This window comes from Mustela putorius, unplaced genomic scaffold (genome assembly GCF_011764305.1).
Source record: "Mustela putorius furo isolate JIRA1106 unplaced genomic scaffold, ASM1176430v1.1 tig00003853_pilon_pilon_pilon, whole genome shotgun sequence".
NCBI classification, from domain to species: Eukaryota; Metazoa; Chordata; class Mammalia; order Carnivora; family Mustelidae; genus Mustela; species Mustela putorius.
The window spans coordinates 21,032,325-21,047,859 of record NW_025422005.1 but is presented as its reverse complement, the minus strand read 5'-3'; the positions used below and the strand labels follow the sequence as shown (position 1 = coordinate 21,047,859).

Genomic DNA, 15,535 nt, shown 5'->3' with positions numbered 1-15,535 from the left:
CTTTTTTTTCTTTTTTTTTTTTTTTAATTAAAGATTTTATTTATTTATTTGTCAGAGAGAGAGAGGAGCAAGAGTGAGCACAAGCAGGCAGAGTGGCAAGTAGAGGCAGAGGGAGAAGCAGGCTCCCTGCTGAGCAGGGAGCCCAATTTGGGACTCAATCCCAGTACGATGGGATCAATACCTGAGCCAAAGGCAGCCGCTTAACCAATTGAGCCACCCAGGTGTCCCGAGTTTGGAGTTTCTTATTGATGTTGTCTGTTTTGCCTTTGCTGAGGAATGTGTAGTGACAGGGAAGAGAAATACAGATTACAAAAACAGTATAACTTCATTTTAATTTTAATTTAATTTTATTTCTTTTTTAAGAGTTTATTTATTTATTTGACAGAGACATAGAGAGCACAAGTAGGCAGAGCAGCAGGCAGAGGGAAGGGAGAAGCAGGCTCTCCACCAACCTGGGATAATGACCCGAGCTGAAAGCAGCCACTTAACCGACTGAGCCACCTAGATGCCCCATTTATTTTTATTTTTTTAACCAGAGGGAAAATATTTGCTCTCTCTGCGTGTGTATGTGTGTGTTGGGAGGGTGTTTGAGGCAGCAGTTTTATTGCGATATAATTCATACACCATAAAATTCACTCATTTGAAATCTACAGTTCAGTGGTCATTAGTCTCTTCACAGAATTGTGCAACTCTCAACACAGTCATTTTTTTTTTTTTAAAGATTTTATTTATTTATTTGACAGACAGAGATCATAAGCAGGCAGACAGGCAGAGAGAGGGAGAGGAGGAAGCAGGCTCCCTGCAGAGCAGAGAGCTCGATGCGGGACTCGATCCCAGGACCCTGAGATCATGACCTGAGCCGAAGGCAACGGCTTAACCCACTGAGCCACCCAGGCGCCCCAACACAGTCATTTTTTTAACACATGATGTATTATTAGTTTCAGAGGTAGAGGTCAGTGATTCATCAGTTACATATAACACCCAGAGCCCATTACATCACGTGCCCTCCTTAATGCCCATCACCCAGTTATCCCATCCCCCTCCCACCTGCCCTCCAGCAACCCTCAGTTTGTTTCCTACAGTTAAGAGTCTCTTAGGGTTTAACACAGGCATTTTTAGAACATTTTCCTCATCCCTGAAAGAAACCCATACCTATGAGCAGTCACTCCCATTTTTCCCCAGCCCCCATAGTCCTTAAGCAACTAACTACTAATTTACTTTCTGTGTCTATAGATTGGCCTCTTCTGGACATTTCAGATAAATGGAGTCATATGATACGTGATGTCTGTGCATGCCTTCTTTCATTTAGTATAATGTTTTTAAAGTTCATGTTTTAAGGAGTATGAGTACCTCATTTCTTTTTATGACAGAATACTCTTCCATTCTAGAGACATACTGTATTTTGTTTAGCCATTCATCGGTTGATGGGTTGTATGCACTTTTTGGTTATTATGAATAATGTTGCGTGAATATTCACATGCAAATTTTCTGTTTTTTCTTTTCTTTTTGACTCATGTACACATTTCTTTTTTAAGATTTTATTTATTTATTTGACAGAGGGGGACATAGCAAGAGAGGGAACACAAGCAGGGGTAGTGGGGGAGGGAAAAGCAGGTTTCCTGCGGAGCAGGGAACGCAATGTGGGGTTCCATCCCAGGACTCAGGGATCATGACCTGAGGTGAAGGCAGCCACTTAACAACTGAGCTACCCAGGTGCCCCTCGTGCATACATTTTTGTGTGGAAATACGCTTTCATCTTTCTTGGTAATATTTCTTGGAGTCATGTGGTAACTGTGTTTTTCCTTTGAGAAACTGCCTTTTCCAAAGTGCTGCATTCTTTTACGTTCCTATCAGCAGTGTGAGATTTCGATTTTCTTCTATTGGTTTTTTGATGAGTTCTGCTCAGTGTTTACTCTTCCTTTTTTATTTATTTATTTATTTATTTATTTAAGAGAGAGAACACGCAGGAAGGGGAACAGGGAAAGAATATTCAAGCAGGGTCCTTGCTGACCAAGGAGTCTGATAGGGGACTTGATCCCAGGACCCCCAGATCATGACTCAGATGAAGGCAGATGCTTAACTGACTGAGCCACCCAGGTGTCCCTCGTTTCTTTGAAATTCTAAGTTCTACTTGCTAGGGAGATTATCCTTAGTTTATCCTCTAAACCTTTTAAGTTTTGTTGTTGTTGTTGACAAAAAAATTTTAATTTCTATAACGTTTTCTTGTTGACTAGTTGGTCTTTTTTTTTTTCCCCCTTAAGATTCTGTTTTGTACGGGGCGCCTGGGTGGCTCAGTGGGTTAAGCCGCTGCCTTCGGCTCAGGTCATGATCTCAGAGTCCTGGGATCGAGCCTGCTTCCTCCTCTCTCTCTGCCTGCCTCTCTGCCTGCTTGTCATCTCTCTCTGTCAAATAAATAAATAAAATCTTAAAAAAAAAAAAAAAAGATTCTGTTTTGTAAGTAATCTCTATATCCACCATGGGGCTTGAACTCACAAACCGGTTATCAAGAATTGTACACGGTACTGACTGAGCCAGCCAGGTGCCCCTAATTGGTCCTTTTTATCCCCATGGCACTCTGTTCTTATTTTTTCGTTGTGATATCTTTTCTTACCTTTCACTCTGAGGAATTACATTTTTTGACCTTTTCTTATTTTCCCTGCATTATCTTAGTGTCCTCTGGGTCCCTTTTTTCTCCTTTGGTTTGTTTATTTTCTTTTTAGTGTTTGAGATTTTCTTCAAATGCTTGGTGTTCTTGACTATCTGTTCTTAAAGAGTGAGCCACTGAAAACCTAATTCAAAACAGAACTTACTGACTGATGGGCTTCACTCAGTAATGTGCTGGGAAATGTTTAGCAACCAACTCTGTGGAGAGAAAGACCCTAATTTTGAACATTCCCTAATTTCTATGGTGTAAATATTCCCAATAGGCCCTATTTTAAGCTATCAACATGTTTCTGAATTCAAGATTATGAAGAAAGGCATATAATTAATTGGCTTTTGTGAGCTCCACTCAGCCAGTTTTAGCAAAGCACTGGCTTCACTTCAGAATAATTTATCCACAAGTCAGCCTTCTTATAGGGAATTCTCTTCGTGTCAGCATCTGTATGTCTTTTCTCTGGAGTCGTTTGGCATCTCCAGAGAAAAATCCTCCAGGCTCCTTGCCTGGAGGGTTTATCTCTAGCTTCTGATATGCTGGCAGAAAGGCAAGAGAAGGAGGCTGTGTCTGTCCCGTGCTGTGTCTGGTGCATTCTAATCCAGAGCCATTCAGTTGAACTCTATTCAGTTCTCTAGAGAACGAACTGCTGTGTTCTGGGTCAGGTATGTGTGGGGAGGAGTCTCTTGGCTGTTTTTGGAGTGTGGAGGCATGGGGACTAGTCTGTATATAGACACAGAGTAATTTCTCAGTTTTTAGTCCCATGCCTCAGCCCAGTCTTCTGTGGTAAATGGCACTTCCAGAACCTGGATCTTTTAGGGGTTGCAGGGGGCAAATCAAGTCAAATCTCATTGTTGTCCCTTCGATGGGTACTTGTGTTGTACCTTCCATCTGCTAGATCAGATCCCACTTTTCCACTGTTATCTCTTTGGCAAAAAATTACTTTAAAAGCTTATTGCATTCTCTTATCTATTAAGCATTTTTCTCCTGTTCTAATTGTCTTTGTGGATTTATATGTCTTTTTTTCCTTTTCTGTTATTTTAGTGCATTTAGGGAAGGAGAGGAGGTCATTTTTGGAATTGATCTGCCATGTTTAATCAGAAATCTCTCCATTGGGGGTGCTTGGCTGGCTCAGTTGCTAGAGCATGTGACTCTTGGTCTTGGGGTAATGAATTCAAGCCCCACATTGGGCATAGACCTTACTTTTTCATTCTTTTTAAGATTGTATTCATTTATTTAAGAGGGACAGAGTGTGGAAGAGAGAGCATAAGCAAGGGGAAGGGGCAGAGGAGAGGGAGAAGCAGGCTCCCCACTGACAGGGAGCCCAATGATGTGGGGCTCAATCCCAAGACCCTGGGATCATGACCTGAACCAAAGGCAGACACCCAGCCACCTTAGCCAATCAGGCACACCTAGAGCTTACTAGGAAAGAGAGAGAGAGAAAGGGGGAGAGAGAGAAGGAAGGAAGAAAGGAATCTTTCCATTTGATGGTATCCATTTGGTTTCATCGGAAAGATGACAATGTGATAATGGTCTAGCAGAATAAGTAATGTCTATCCATGGTTGTAATTTTATTTTATTTTTGGTCAGCAGAGGAAGCCATGGGGAATATATTGAGTGATGAGAATTCCAATTTTTAGTAGATTTTTAGCTTCAGAATTGTGACTTTTTTTTTTTTTAAGATTTTATTTATTTATTTGTCAGAGAGAGAGAGCGAGAGCGAGCACAGGCAGACAGAGTGTCAGGCAGAGTCAGAGGGAGAAGCAGGCTCCCTGCGGAGCAAGAAGCCCGATGTGGGACTCGATCCCAGGATGCTGGGATCATGACCTGAGCCGAAGGCAGCTGCTTAACCAACTGAGCCACCCAGGCATCCCCAGAATTGTGACTTTACTGTTCATGTTGTCCAGGATAATTGATAATGAAGTGGAAAGAACCCAGGTTTCGGACATGGAACCTCAAAGTCAAATTCTGGTTCCACTGCTTAGCATTTGTATGGTTATGAGTTAGCACCCTTCTGTATATAAGGAGGATAAAGTCCATGCCCCACTTTTTTTTTTACAGGATTACTATAAGGTCTCAGTGAGATTAATGGAAATAAAAATGCTTTAGGAGACTGTGAATGAGGAAGTATAATGATTCACTTTTGTTTTCCCACCTAATTCTAAAGAAAATACGAGGGTGAGGGATTGGACTGGTTGATCTCTCTAGATAGAAAGTTCAGAGAGTAACGTCCTCAGAATCTTGTGAGTTGCACTCAACCTGCTTAAACGAGTTGATGTGTTTCTAGTGTTGTCCTCACTCCTCCTCGTCCTCACCTTAGCCCAAATGCTGATTCCGGGCCTTCTAATAGACAGCCTAACTAAATATGTGATTCCAGCAGACAGAGTTGTCTCAGCAACAGGAGCCTGCTCTGCCAATGTCATGGTTACTCTCCCCCACTTTTGTCTTCCCCAGATGCTGCTGCAGATTGCTGATGATTTTATCGAGAGTGTGGTGACGGCAGCCTGCCAGCTTGCTCGGCATCGCAAGTCCAGCACCCTGGAGGTGAAGGATGTCCAGCTGCATCTAGGTATGTCGTCTTGTTCCTCCCTGAGGCATCCACACTGTTGCTCCTTCAGGACCACCAGGAACAGGTAGCGGGAGGAACTTTCATGTCAGGATTAGACTTTTGGGGGCTCTGGAATGGATGTATTTGTTCAATGGTAGCATTATACAGAGAAGAGAAATCTATCCATGGTCAGGAGAATGAGCCCAGGCATGGGTTTGCCACTTTCTATTGGTATCACCTTGTCCTTTCTCCTAACTTTCTCTCAGAGCCTGTTTTCCTCATTTGTAAAGTAGAGATCATAGTATCATCCTTACAGGGTGATCATGAGAATTATGGGTTACATTTGTCAGGTCACTGGCTTGGGGCCCTGCACAAAGTAAGAGTTTTGTAAATGTAGCTATTATGTCTCCAACATTTAAATAGTAGTTTTTCTCTTGCAGTTTTTAGCCTGTTTATCCATTTCCCCCTAAAATTATAATCATAATGTACATATAATTCTATATTCTGTTTTTCAACTTAAGACATACTAAATTCAAGCTTGGTTTTTCTGAGAGATACTTGACTAACATCGATAACCATCATCACTTGGGAAATGAGTAAGCCCCCATCTGCATTGGTTACAGTGTGCTCAGAAGAAAGTGAACAGTCTTGTGAGTATGAAGGCCAACTGAATGAGGCAGAAGTTATTACAAGATTCAGTATAGATCAGCCCATGAATAATTACTGAAAGGCTTCCTTGCTGGTGACTGGAAGCTATGGCTTGGGGAGGTACTGGGAGTCTCGGTGGAGTAACAGTTCCTGGTTAATGTTGCTAGTATTAATAACAGGACAGATATTCCAATTATCTATTATTAGATAACAAACTTAAAATGATAACAGTGGCTTAAAAATGTAATAGTCTTTTTTTTTTTTTTAAGATTTTATTTATTTATTTGACAGAGAGACATCACAAGGAGGCAGGTAGGTTGGGGAAGAAGCAGGCTCCCCACTGAGCAGAGAGCCCGATGCGGGACTCCATCCCAGAATCCTGAGATCACAACCTGAGCCAAAGGCAGCGGCCTAACCCACTGAGCCACCCAGGTGCCCCTGTAATAGTCGTTTATTTTGTTCAGTTGTCTGGGGCTTGAAGGGGCTTAGCTAGGCAGTTCTGCTGAGGGTCTCTCATGTAATTAAAGTCAGGTGGTACCTTGGTCCGAGATTGTTTTGAAGGAAGGTGTATTCATTTCCTAGGGCTGTTATAACAAAGCACCACACACTAGGGAGGTTAAAACAACCAAACATATTCTCTCACTGTTCTGGATGCCAAAAGTCTACGATCCCTCCAATGCTTCTATGAAGAAGACTTCCTTGCCTTTTTCTAGCTGTTGGGGGTGGCTTGCAATCCTTGGCATTCTCTGCGTATAGCTGCATCACTCTGTATGTGCCTCGGCCTTCACGTGGCCTTCTCTCCTGCATGTGTCCCTCTCTCTGTCTCCTCTCCTCTTGTAGGATGCCAGTCATATGGAATTAAGGGCCCACCCTACTCCTGTACAACCACGTCGTAATTAATCATATCGCAGTAATCCTGTTTCCAGTATATTCTGAGGTACTGGGGGTTAGGACTTAAACATGTCTTTTTTGAGGGACACAATTTGACCTATAACAGAGTTTCACCAGTCCAAGTCTGATACTGGGGCTAGAAACTCCCCCAAAGCTGGAATTCCAGGGGCGCCTGGGTGGTGCAGTCAATTAAGTGTCCAACTCTTGGTTCTGGCTCAGGTTGTAATCTCATGATTATGAGATCAAGCCCAGAGTCAGGCTTAGCAAGGAGCCTGCTTGAGATTTTCTCTCCCTCTCCTTCTGCCCATCCCACTCCTGCTCTCTTTCGTTCTCTCAAATAAATCTTGAAAAAAACAAACAAAAAACCAATCTGGGACTCCACAGTCTCCCCCTCTCTGCAGTCTCTTTTTTTTTTTTTTAAAGATTTTATCCATTTGACAGAGAGCACAAGCACGAAGAGGGAGAGAGAGAAGCAGGTTTTCTGCTGAACAAGGAGCTGGATGTGGGACTCGATCCAAGGACCCTGGGATCATGACCTGAGCCAAAGGCAGACACTTAAGGACTGAGGCACCCAGGCGTTCCCTCTCTGCAGTCCACCCCCCTTTTCTTTTTTAAGATTTTATTTATTTATTTGATGGAGAGAGATCATAAGTAGGCAGAGAGGCAGGCAGAGAGGGGGTGGAAAGCAGGCTCCTTGCTGAGCAGAGAGCCCAATGCGGGGCTTGATCCCAGGACTCCGAGATCATGACTTGAGCTGAAGGCAGAGGCTTAACCCACTGAGCCACCCAGGGGCCCCCAGAGTTTCACTCTGAGATGATAAAATGTTTTAGAGATAGTTGGTGATAATGGTTGCACAACAATGTGAATGTGCTGAATGCCACTGAACTGTGTACTTAAAAATGGTTAAAATGCTCTCTGATATGAGGAATTTGAGAGGCAAGGTTGGGGTGTTGTGGGGGGGTAGAGAAGGATAAAATGAAACAAGATGGCATCGGGAGGGAGACAAACCATGAGACTCTTAATTTCACAAAACAAACGAGGGATGCTGGGGGAGGGGGTTAGGGAGAGTATGGTGGGGTCATGGACATTGGGGAGGGTATGTGCTGTGATGAGTGCTGTGAAGTGTGTAAGTAAACCTGATGATTCACACATTTAATAAAAATTTTTAAAAACACAAAACAAGGGACGCCTGGGTGGCTCAGTTGGTTAAGCGGCTGTCTTTGGCTCGGGTCATGATCCCAGCGTCCTGGGATCGAGTCCCACATCGGGCTCCTTGCTCCGCAGGGAGCCTGCTTCTCCCTCTGCCTCTGCCTGCCATTCTGTCTCCTATGCTCACTCTCTCTCTCTGACAAATAAATAAAATCTTAAAAAAAAAAATACAGGGGCACCTGGGTGGCTCAGTGGGTTAAGCCTCTGCCTTCGGCTCAGGTCATGATCGCAGGTCCTGGGATCGAGCCCCACATCGGCCTTTCTGCTCAGCCGGGAGCCTGCTTCCTCCTCTCTCTCCACCTGCCTCTGCCTACCTATGTTCTCTCTCTGTCAAATAAATAAAAAACAAACAAACAAACAAAAAATAAAAAAAAAAATACAAAATAAAACCAAAAACATGGTTAAAATGGTAAATTTTAGGTATATATTTTGCCACAAAATCCCCACACACAACAGATTATATTACTTTATTATTTTTTTTTTAAGATTTTATTTATTTATTTGACAGAGAGCGATCACAAGTAGGCAGAGAGGCAGGCAGAGAGAGAGAGAGAGAGGAAGCAGGCTCCCCGCTGAGCAGAGAGCCCGATTCGGGGCTCCATCCCAGGACCCTGGAATCATGACCTGAGCTCAAGGCAGAGGCTTTAACCCACTGAGCCACCCAGGCGACCCCAAATTATATTACTTTAGAGCTTAGCATCCTGTTTTTAAAATATTTTGTGTTTTAATTATTGAAATTAAAATTGGAATATTAGGGGTGCCTGGGTGGCTCAGTGGGTTAAAGCCTCTGCCTTCAGCTTGGGTCATGATCCCAGGGTCCTGGGATCGAGCCCCGCATCGGGCTCTCTGCTTGGCAGGGAGCCTGCTTCTCCATCTCTCTCTGCCTGCCTCTCTGCCTACCTGTGATCTCTGTCTGTCAAATAAATAAATAAAATCTTTAAAAATAAAATAAAATAAAATTGGAATATTAGTTTATTCATTAGAGGTAAGGAGTAATTATCACAATGACAAGAATACTCACAAGTCTGCATGGCCAGGACAGCTTCTGTAGTATGCCTAATGGAGGCTGAGTCATAATCAGAAGATTGCTCAGAGGGCAGTGGATTGGAGCATGGGGAATTAGGGAACCTGGTAGTCAGTGGCACTAGACCACCTACATCTGTTCCACACCACCAACCCCAACAAAGGTAGGCTTGCCAATGGGGCTGGAAACTCTGGACACCACCTCTTGTGACTAACTGGAAGGGGTACAGCCGGGTTTGCTTCTGACCCAATTTCCTACACTTGCTTAATGGACTAAGCTCCCTTTCTGAAGACAGTCTTGAGAAATGTGAACATTCAATGACATAATGTACATGGAATGCTTTGTACAATGCTGCTTTATGCCACACATTTTCACTATACCTTTTAGTCACTAAATGATTGTTGTTGCTATTACATTAATATTATATAAACTATAAATACATACGCATTTAGGAATGTCTGGTGGCTCAGTTGGTTAAGCATCTGCCTTTGGCTCTGGTCGTGATCTGGAAGGTCCTGGGACCAGGCTGCTTCTCCCCCTCCTGAAGCCCCTCACCCCAGCTCATGCTGTCTCTCAAATAAATAAAAAAAAAATCTTTTAAAAATGCTTATTTAGGGGCGCCTGGGTGGCTCAGTGGGTTAAAGCCTCTGCCTTCGGCTCAGGACATGATCCCAGGATCCTGGGATCGAGCCCCACATCGGGCTCTCTGCTCAGCGGGGAGCCTGCTTCCCCTCCTCTCTATCTGCCTGCTTCTCTGCTTGCTTGTACTCTCTCTCTCTGTCAAATAAATAAATAAAATCTTTAAAATAAAAAAAAAAATGCTTATTTAGTTGAGGTCTATCCCGATGGGGCTTTTTCTGTAGACCTACATCGTTGGAAACGCCTCATAGAGTATTTGTGTGGTTTCCTTTATTCACAGAACTATGTGTTAGATCGGTGGGAAAGAACTGTAAGACACTTATCATTATCTGCTAAAACTCTGACCTAATAGTTATGTTTTTTAAATCTTAGGTATTGGTGTATCCCAATAATCTGTACAGTTCTAGGGTGATAGTTTAGGGGTGAATATGATTTGAACTCATATTTAGAGGGTGTTTGAAATTGAGAACCAGACAGATCCCCACTCAGACCCTAAACAGGGCCCTGAAGTAAAGACATTGGATCCCAAAGATTACAGGTGGGGAGTTCTTAAAGTATGTCCGTATTCAAATGGAGATGCAAGAAGCCCAGCTGAAAGAACTCTGGAGTGACAGTGACAACTGTGGATTGATCAAGTTCTTTTTAAAAGGGCTGTTTTGAAGATTATGATTCTAACTTTGGAGGAACTATGGTGATGAGCAGTGACTGGCAGTGGAAGTAATCACATGTAAAAACTCCTTAAATAAAAATTTATTGGCTTTAAAAAAAAATGCTTATTTAAATATTTTGCTACACATACTTAACATGTGTGCATTCTTGCCTGGTAGCAACCTTTTTTTTTTAAAGATTTTATTTATTTATTTGACAGAGGGAGAGAGAAATCACAAGTAGGCAGAGAGGCAGGCAGAGAGAGGGGGGGAGACAGGCTCCCTATTGAGCAGAGAGCCTGATGTGGGCTTGATCCCAGGACCCTGAGATCATGACCTGAGCTGAAGGCAGAGGCTTAACCCACTGAGCCACCCAGGTGCCCTGTGACCTTTATTTTTAAGATTTAAATCTTTTTTTTTGTTTTCTTAAAGATTTATTTATTTTAATCCTTTTTTTTTTTTAAGATTTTTTATTTATTTGTTTGACAAACAGAGATCACAAGTAGGGAGAGAGGCAGGCAGAGAGAGAGAGGAGGCAGTAGGCTTCCTGCTGAGCAGAGAGCCCGATATGAGGCTCAATCCCAGGACCCTGAGATCATGACATGAGCGGAAGGCAGAGGCTTTAACCCACTGAGCCACCCAGGCGCCCCAATTTTAATCTCTTTTAAGATTTTATTTATTTATTTATTTTGGAGAGAGAACGAGCAGGGAGAGGGAAAGGGAGAGAATCTCAAGTACACTCTGCACTGAATGTGCACTGGATGTGGGCTCAATCCCTTAACCCTGAGATCACGACCTCCACTGAAACCAAGAGTTGGATACCTAACCGACTGACCCAGCCAGGTGCCTGGGATTTATTCATTTATTTATTTGAGAAAGAGAGAGAAAAAGAGTGCACCAGGTAGGGTGGGGCAGAGAGAGAGGAGGTCTAAGGACATTCCCTGCTAAGTGCAGAACCCAACTTAGGACTCAGTTCCACGACCTCGAGATCATGACCTGAGCCCAAACCAAGAGTCAGTCACTCAACTGACTGTACCACCCAGGAGCCCATAAGATTTATTTTAAGTAATCTCTATACCCAGTGTGGGGCTCGAACTCACAACCCTGAGATCAAGAGTCACGCTCTCCACCGACTGAGCCAGACACCCCATTACGCTCTTTTTTTTTTTTTTTTAAAGATTTTATTTATTTATTTGATAGACAGAGATCACAAGTAAGCGGAGAGGCAGGCAGAGAGAGAGGAGGAAGCAGGCTCCCTGCTGAGCAGAGAGCCCAATGCGGGGCTCGATCCCAGTACCCTGAGACCATGACATGAGCCGAAGGCAGAGGCTTCAACCTACTGAGCCACCCAGGCACCTCAACACTCTTTCTTAAAGAGACTCTGTAGATCCATATCCTGAGCCACTTTGTGTGGGTTGTAAAGTTTAATTCCAGAAGAATTAAACTTTAAAGAAGAATCTCAGTGTTACTTTCAAGAGTGACAACAGATATTATTAGCAGAAGGCTTCAGGATTTTTATTTTCAAAGAAATATTGGAGGAAGGACACCTGGGTGGCTCAGTTGGTTAAACATCTGCCTTTGGCTCAGGTCATGATCCCGGGGTTCTGGGACTGAGTCCCACATTGGGCTGCTTGCCCAGCGGGGAACCTGCTTCTCCCTCTGCCCCTCCCCATGCTTGTGCGCTCTCTCTCTCGCTCTCTCTGACAAATAAATAAAATCTTAAAAAAAAAATATTGGAGGAGAGCTGTATATAAAATTCTTCTAGACCCAAACATGAATCATTCATTCACCCAATAGTTACTGTAGATGAGGCACAAAGTATAACTAGAAAACCACTAATGCTCAATTTGATTTAAGTAAGTGTTGTGCTTGGAGCAAAACAGATTTGTAAAACAAGTGTTTTCAGGGGTTTAGGGGAGTATGATAAAGTTCGTAACTCCTTTTGAGTAGACTTATTCCCTAAATAATCTTGTGTAAGTATAATTTTTTACATACTTAGAGTGCAACACACTTTTATTTGTGGCTGGGGGGTCCATGTAGCTATGGTGATTACTGACATAGTCAAATCATCAGAATCTCTGCCTTGTTGGAACTTCTGGGGACACTCTCACAGGGATGATCATACCCACTGGCATGTGGTGTGGACATAACCCATGTCTGTATCTGTATCTCTGTGCCTTTATACCGGGCTCTGGGATTGCATTATGACCTTGAATGCTATTAGCCACCCTATGAGGTGGTTATTACAGTTGTGAACTGCCGTGTAAAAGCTGAAGAAACCAAGACCCAGCGTCCTCCAGCTCCACAGCAGAAGCAGCAGAGCTGGGACTTGGCCCTTAACTCCCAAATACTAGGAATGCCTTTCTGCTCCTCCTCTTCCTTTGAGTTTGAGAGGGGTGACTTTAAACATAGGAGTAAGACAACTGTAGGGGAGGGGGATGCCTGGGTGACTCAGATGGTTAAACATCTGCCTTCTGCTCAGGTCGTGATCCCAGGGTCCTAGGATCGAGTCCCGAGATGGGCTCCCTGCTCAGTGGGGAGCCTACTTCTCCCTCTCCCTCTGCTGCTCCCCCTGCGTGTGCTTTTTCTCTGTCTCTCCCAAATAAATAAATAAAATCTTAAAAAAAAAAAAGAAAAGACAACTGAAGGGGCACCTGGCTGGCTCAATCAGTGGAGTGTGTGACTCGACCTTGGCATCATGAGTTTGAGCCCCCTGTTGGACATGGGGCCTGCTTTAAAAAAAAAAAAAAAAGGAAAGAAAAAAAGACAAGACAACTGAAGAAACAGGAGTTTCCGCTTCTGTGGAGCTGCATGGAAACCTGAGGGCTCAGCGCTCACAGCCTGGAGTCAGTTATTCCTTGGTCCTTTGTCGACAAAGGTCGAATGGTGTCATTGGAGGCACCACAAGGGATCCCCCATTTGTATTCCGTAGAACCCATCTGCAGGGCTGCTGTTCATTACTACGGTTGATCGCTCAGATGAGTCCTCCTTGACCCTTGTCTAAGGGTCACACTGCACCCCGATGCTGCCTTCCCTGTCCCCTTATCTCTGTGCTGGCCTCTTCCTTGCAGAACGCCAGTGGAACATGTGGATCCCAGGATTTGGCTCTGAAGAAATCCGACCCTACAAAAAGGCTTGCACCACAGAGGCCCACAAACAGGTGAGGAGCCGTCAGAACCCCAGGGCAGCCACGGCCCATCCCTTGAACTGTGTCTCTGAGGGAGTGCACATGGCTACGGTCCCTGCACTTGTCACTTCCTCCACATAGGAAGCTCCGCTCCCTGGACCAAAGATCAGAGAGGGCAAGAGGCAGCAGGGCTCCATGGGAGAACAGTCACTTACTTCTGTGGTTCTCTGCTGTTCCCACATGGGGTCTCAGCTTTTTCTCTCAACACTGATGGGTGTCACTTAAAGCTGTTGATTGTAGCTTCTTCTAATATGGGTAGAACTCGCTCCTTCCACTTCTCCCTGATGAAATCTCTGCGTTGTGGTTGATTGAAAGAGAGGCCATACTTGTGCTGGAAGGTAGCACCCAGGCTGCTGTGCCAGGCCTTCTGGCCTCTGTCCCAGCTTGCCCTTAGTTCTCTATCCCTGTGACTGACTGCAGACCTGAGGGGTCAGTACGAGAACCTAACCCCACTTATACTGTGCAACAAGCTGGCCCTGTCATTGGTCTAATAACAATGATGAGTTCCTTTTGACAAAGTCTTAATTTAACTGGTGGCTCCAGTTTGAAAAGTGAGCTTTTTTCAAGCTTGATGGGCACATTGTGTGGTTTTGGCTGAGTGTCCCTTGCTTGTCCATAGCCTGGGATCTCTAGAGTGTATGTGTTTACAGACCTCACAAAGGAAGCCCTTACAGGGAAGTCACCAGTAGTCTGAATCAAAGGACCATAGTATTCTTCAGAAGGGAGTCCCTCCAGACAATGGTCATTTTGGCTCTGTTTCCTAATTAATCCACTTTCCAGCTTTATCTATCTATCTCTCAGAAAGTGTCATAATATTAGGACAATCTCTTAGTCAAAAGAGTAAGCAGAGGGGCACCTGGGTGGCTCAATGGGTTAAGCCTCTGCCTTCAGCTCAGGTCATGATCTCAGGGTCCTGGGATGGAGCCCTGCATGGGGCTCTCTGCTCAGCAGGGAGCCTGCTTCCCCCCCATCCTCTGCCTGCCTCTCTGCCTACTTGTGATCTCTGTCAAATAAATGAATAAAATCTTAAAAAGAAAAAAAAAAAAAAGAGTAAGCAAAGCAGATCAGTAATTCGGCCAGTGGCTGGTAATAGTAAAATTTGAAACCCATGACCTGAATGTTCCCCTGATGGGTTGTGGTGGAAATTGTTAGTGTGCGTTTGCTTCACTGTAGGTCGTCTTGTGTGAAATGTCAGCTCCCTTTTATGTGTGGCCACAGGCTTGACACAGTCCCCTTCCCTATTTTCTTCATCCTCACATTAGGCTGGGGGAGTCTAGAAAACACAGGCTTTGATGGCTTGTCCCCTAAGTCCCCAAAAGGCAAGAACTGTCATCTTCTGTTTTTAACTTTTTTGCCATTCTGCTGACCTACAGCTACTACAGCTGACTACAGCAGTTTGGGTCTTTTGGTCAATGAAATGGGTCCACTGGGCTATCTAAACATCTCCTGGGGCCCTGAAGACTGTTGTCAGGCTCAAAGGAGCCTGCTGAGCTGCCCTGTGTGGATAGGTTCCCAGGGCTCCAGCCTGTGGTATAGACTGTGCCCCACATGGGTGACGGGGAAAGTTCCTGACTCTAAGCTGTGTAATTGGTTATTTCACTCTTCTTTCAGAGAATGGCATTGATCCGGAAAACAACCAAGAAATAACACATGGGAAGGTCAGGGAATGGACAACGATGTATTTGGAGATACTTGAGCTGAGACCTCAGCCATCTCATCTTTGGATTTTTTTTTTAATGCTTTACAGAGAAGCATATATTTTTTATTAACAGTGCAGCAATATCTATAATGACTGAGAGGATCTGCCAAAAGAATAAAGCCTCCTCCCCCAACTTCCGGTCCCTTTTCCCTGCCGTCTCAAAGAGGAACGATGTATCTTCCAGAGAAGATTTTATTTGTGGTTTATTATATAAGTGATTGAATATGGGACAAAGCATTATGGTCTTGTTTGGTGAGACAGTATTAGCAGGATTTGTAGAGGTTTGTGTTTCTTTCTCCCATCCCCCTCTCCCTGTACTTTGTAATGTCAGTGTTTATATAAATATGACTTTCATTTGCTTTTCCAGAATAAAGAAGTTATTAATCGAGA

The 15,535-nt window shown here is 44.0% G+C and overlaps 1 protein-coding gene and 1 non-coding gene across 3 annotated transcripts in view; both read left to right on the top strand.

Moving 5' to 3' along the window:
- The window catches only part of TAF12 (TATA-box binding protein associated factor 12), a 38,237-nt gene extending 22,702 nt beyond the window's left edge, over positions 1-15,535 (top strand). For both annotated transcript variants that reach the window (XM_004741012.2, XM_004741011.3), the window contains 3 exons: positions 5,108-5,222; positions 13,331-13,419; positions 15,058-15,535. In XM_004741012.2, the coding sequence (XP_004741069.1) occupies positions 5,108-5,222; positions 13,331-13,419; positions 15,058-15,093 (240 nt within the window). In that variant the 3' untranslated portion in view covers positions 15,094-15,535. The remainder of the gene's footprint in view (positions 1-5,107; positions 5,223-13,330; positions 13,420-15,057) is intronic.
- LOC123387452 lies at positions 9,803-9,933 on the top strand. Its single transcript, XR_006601904.1, has one exon. It is a non-coding gene; the product is annotated as a small nucleolar RNA SNORA18 (small nucleolar RNA).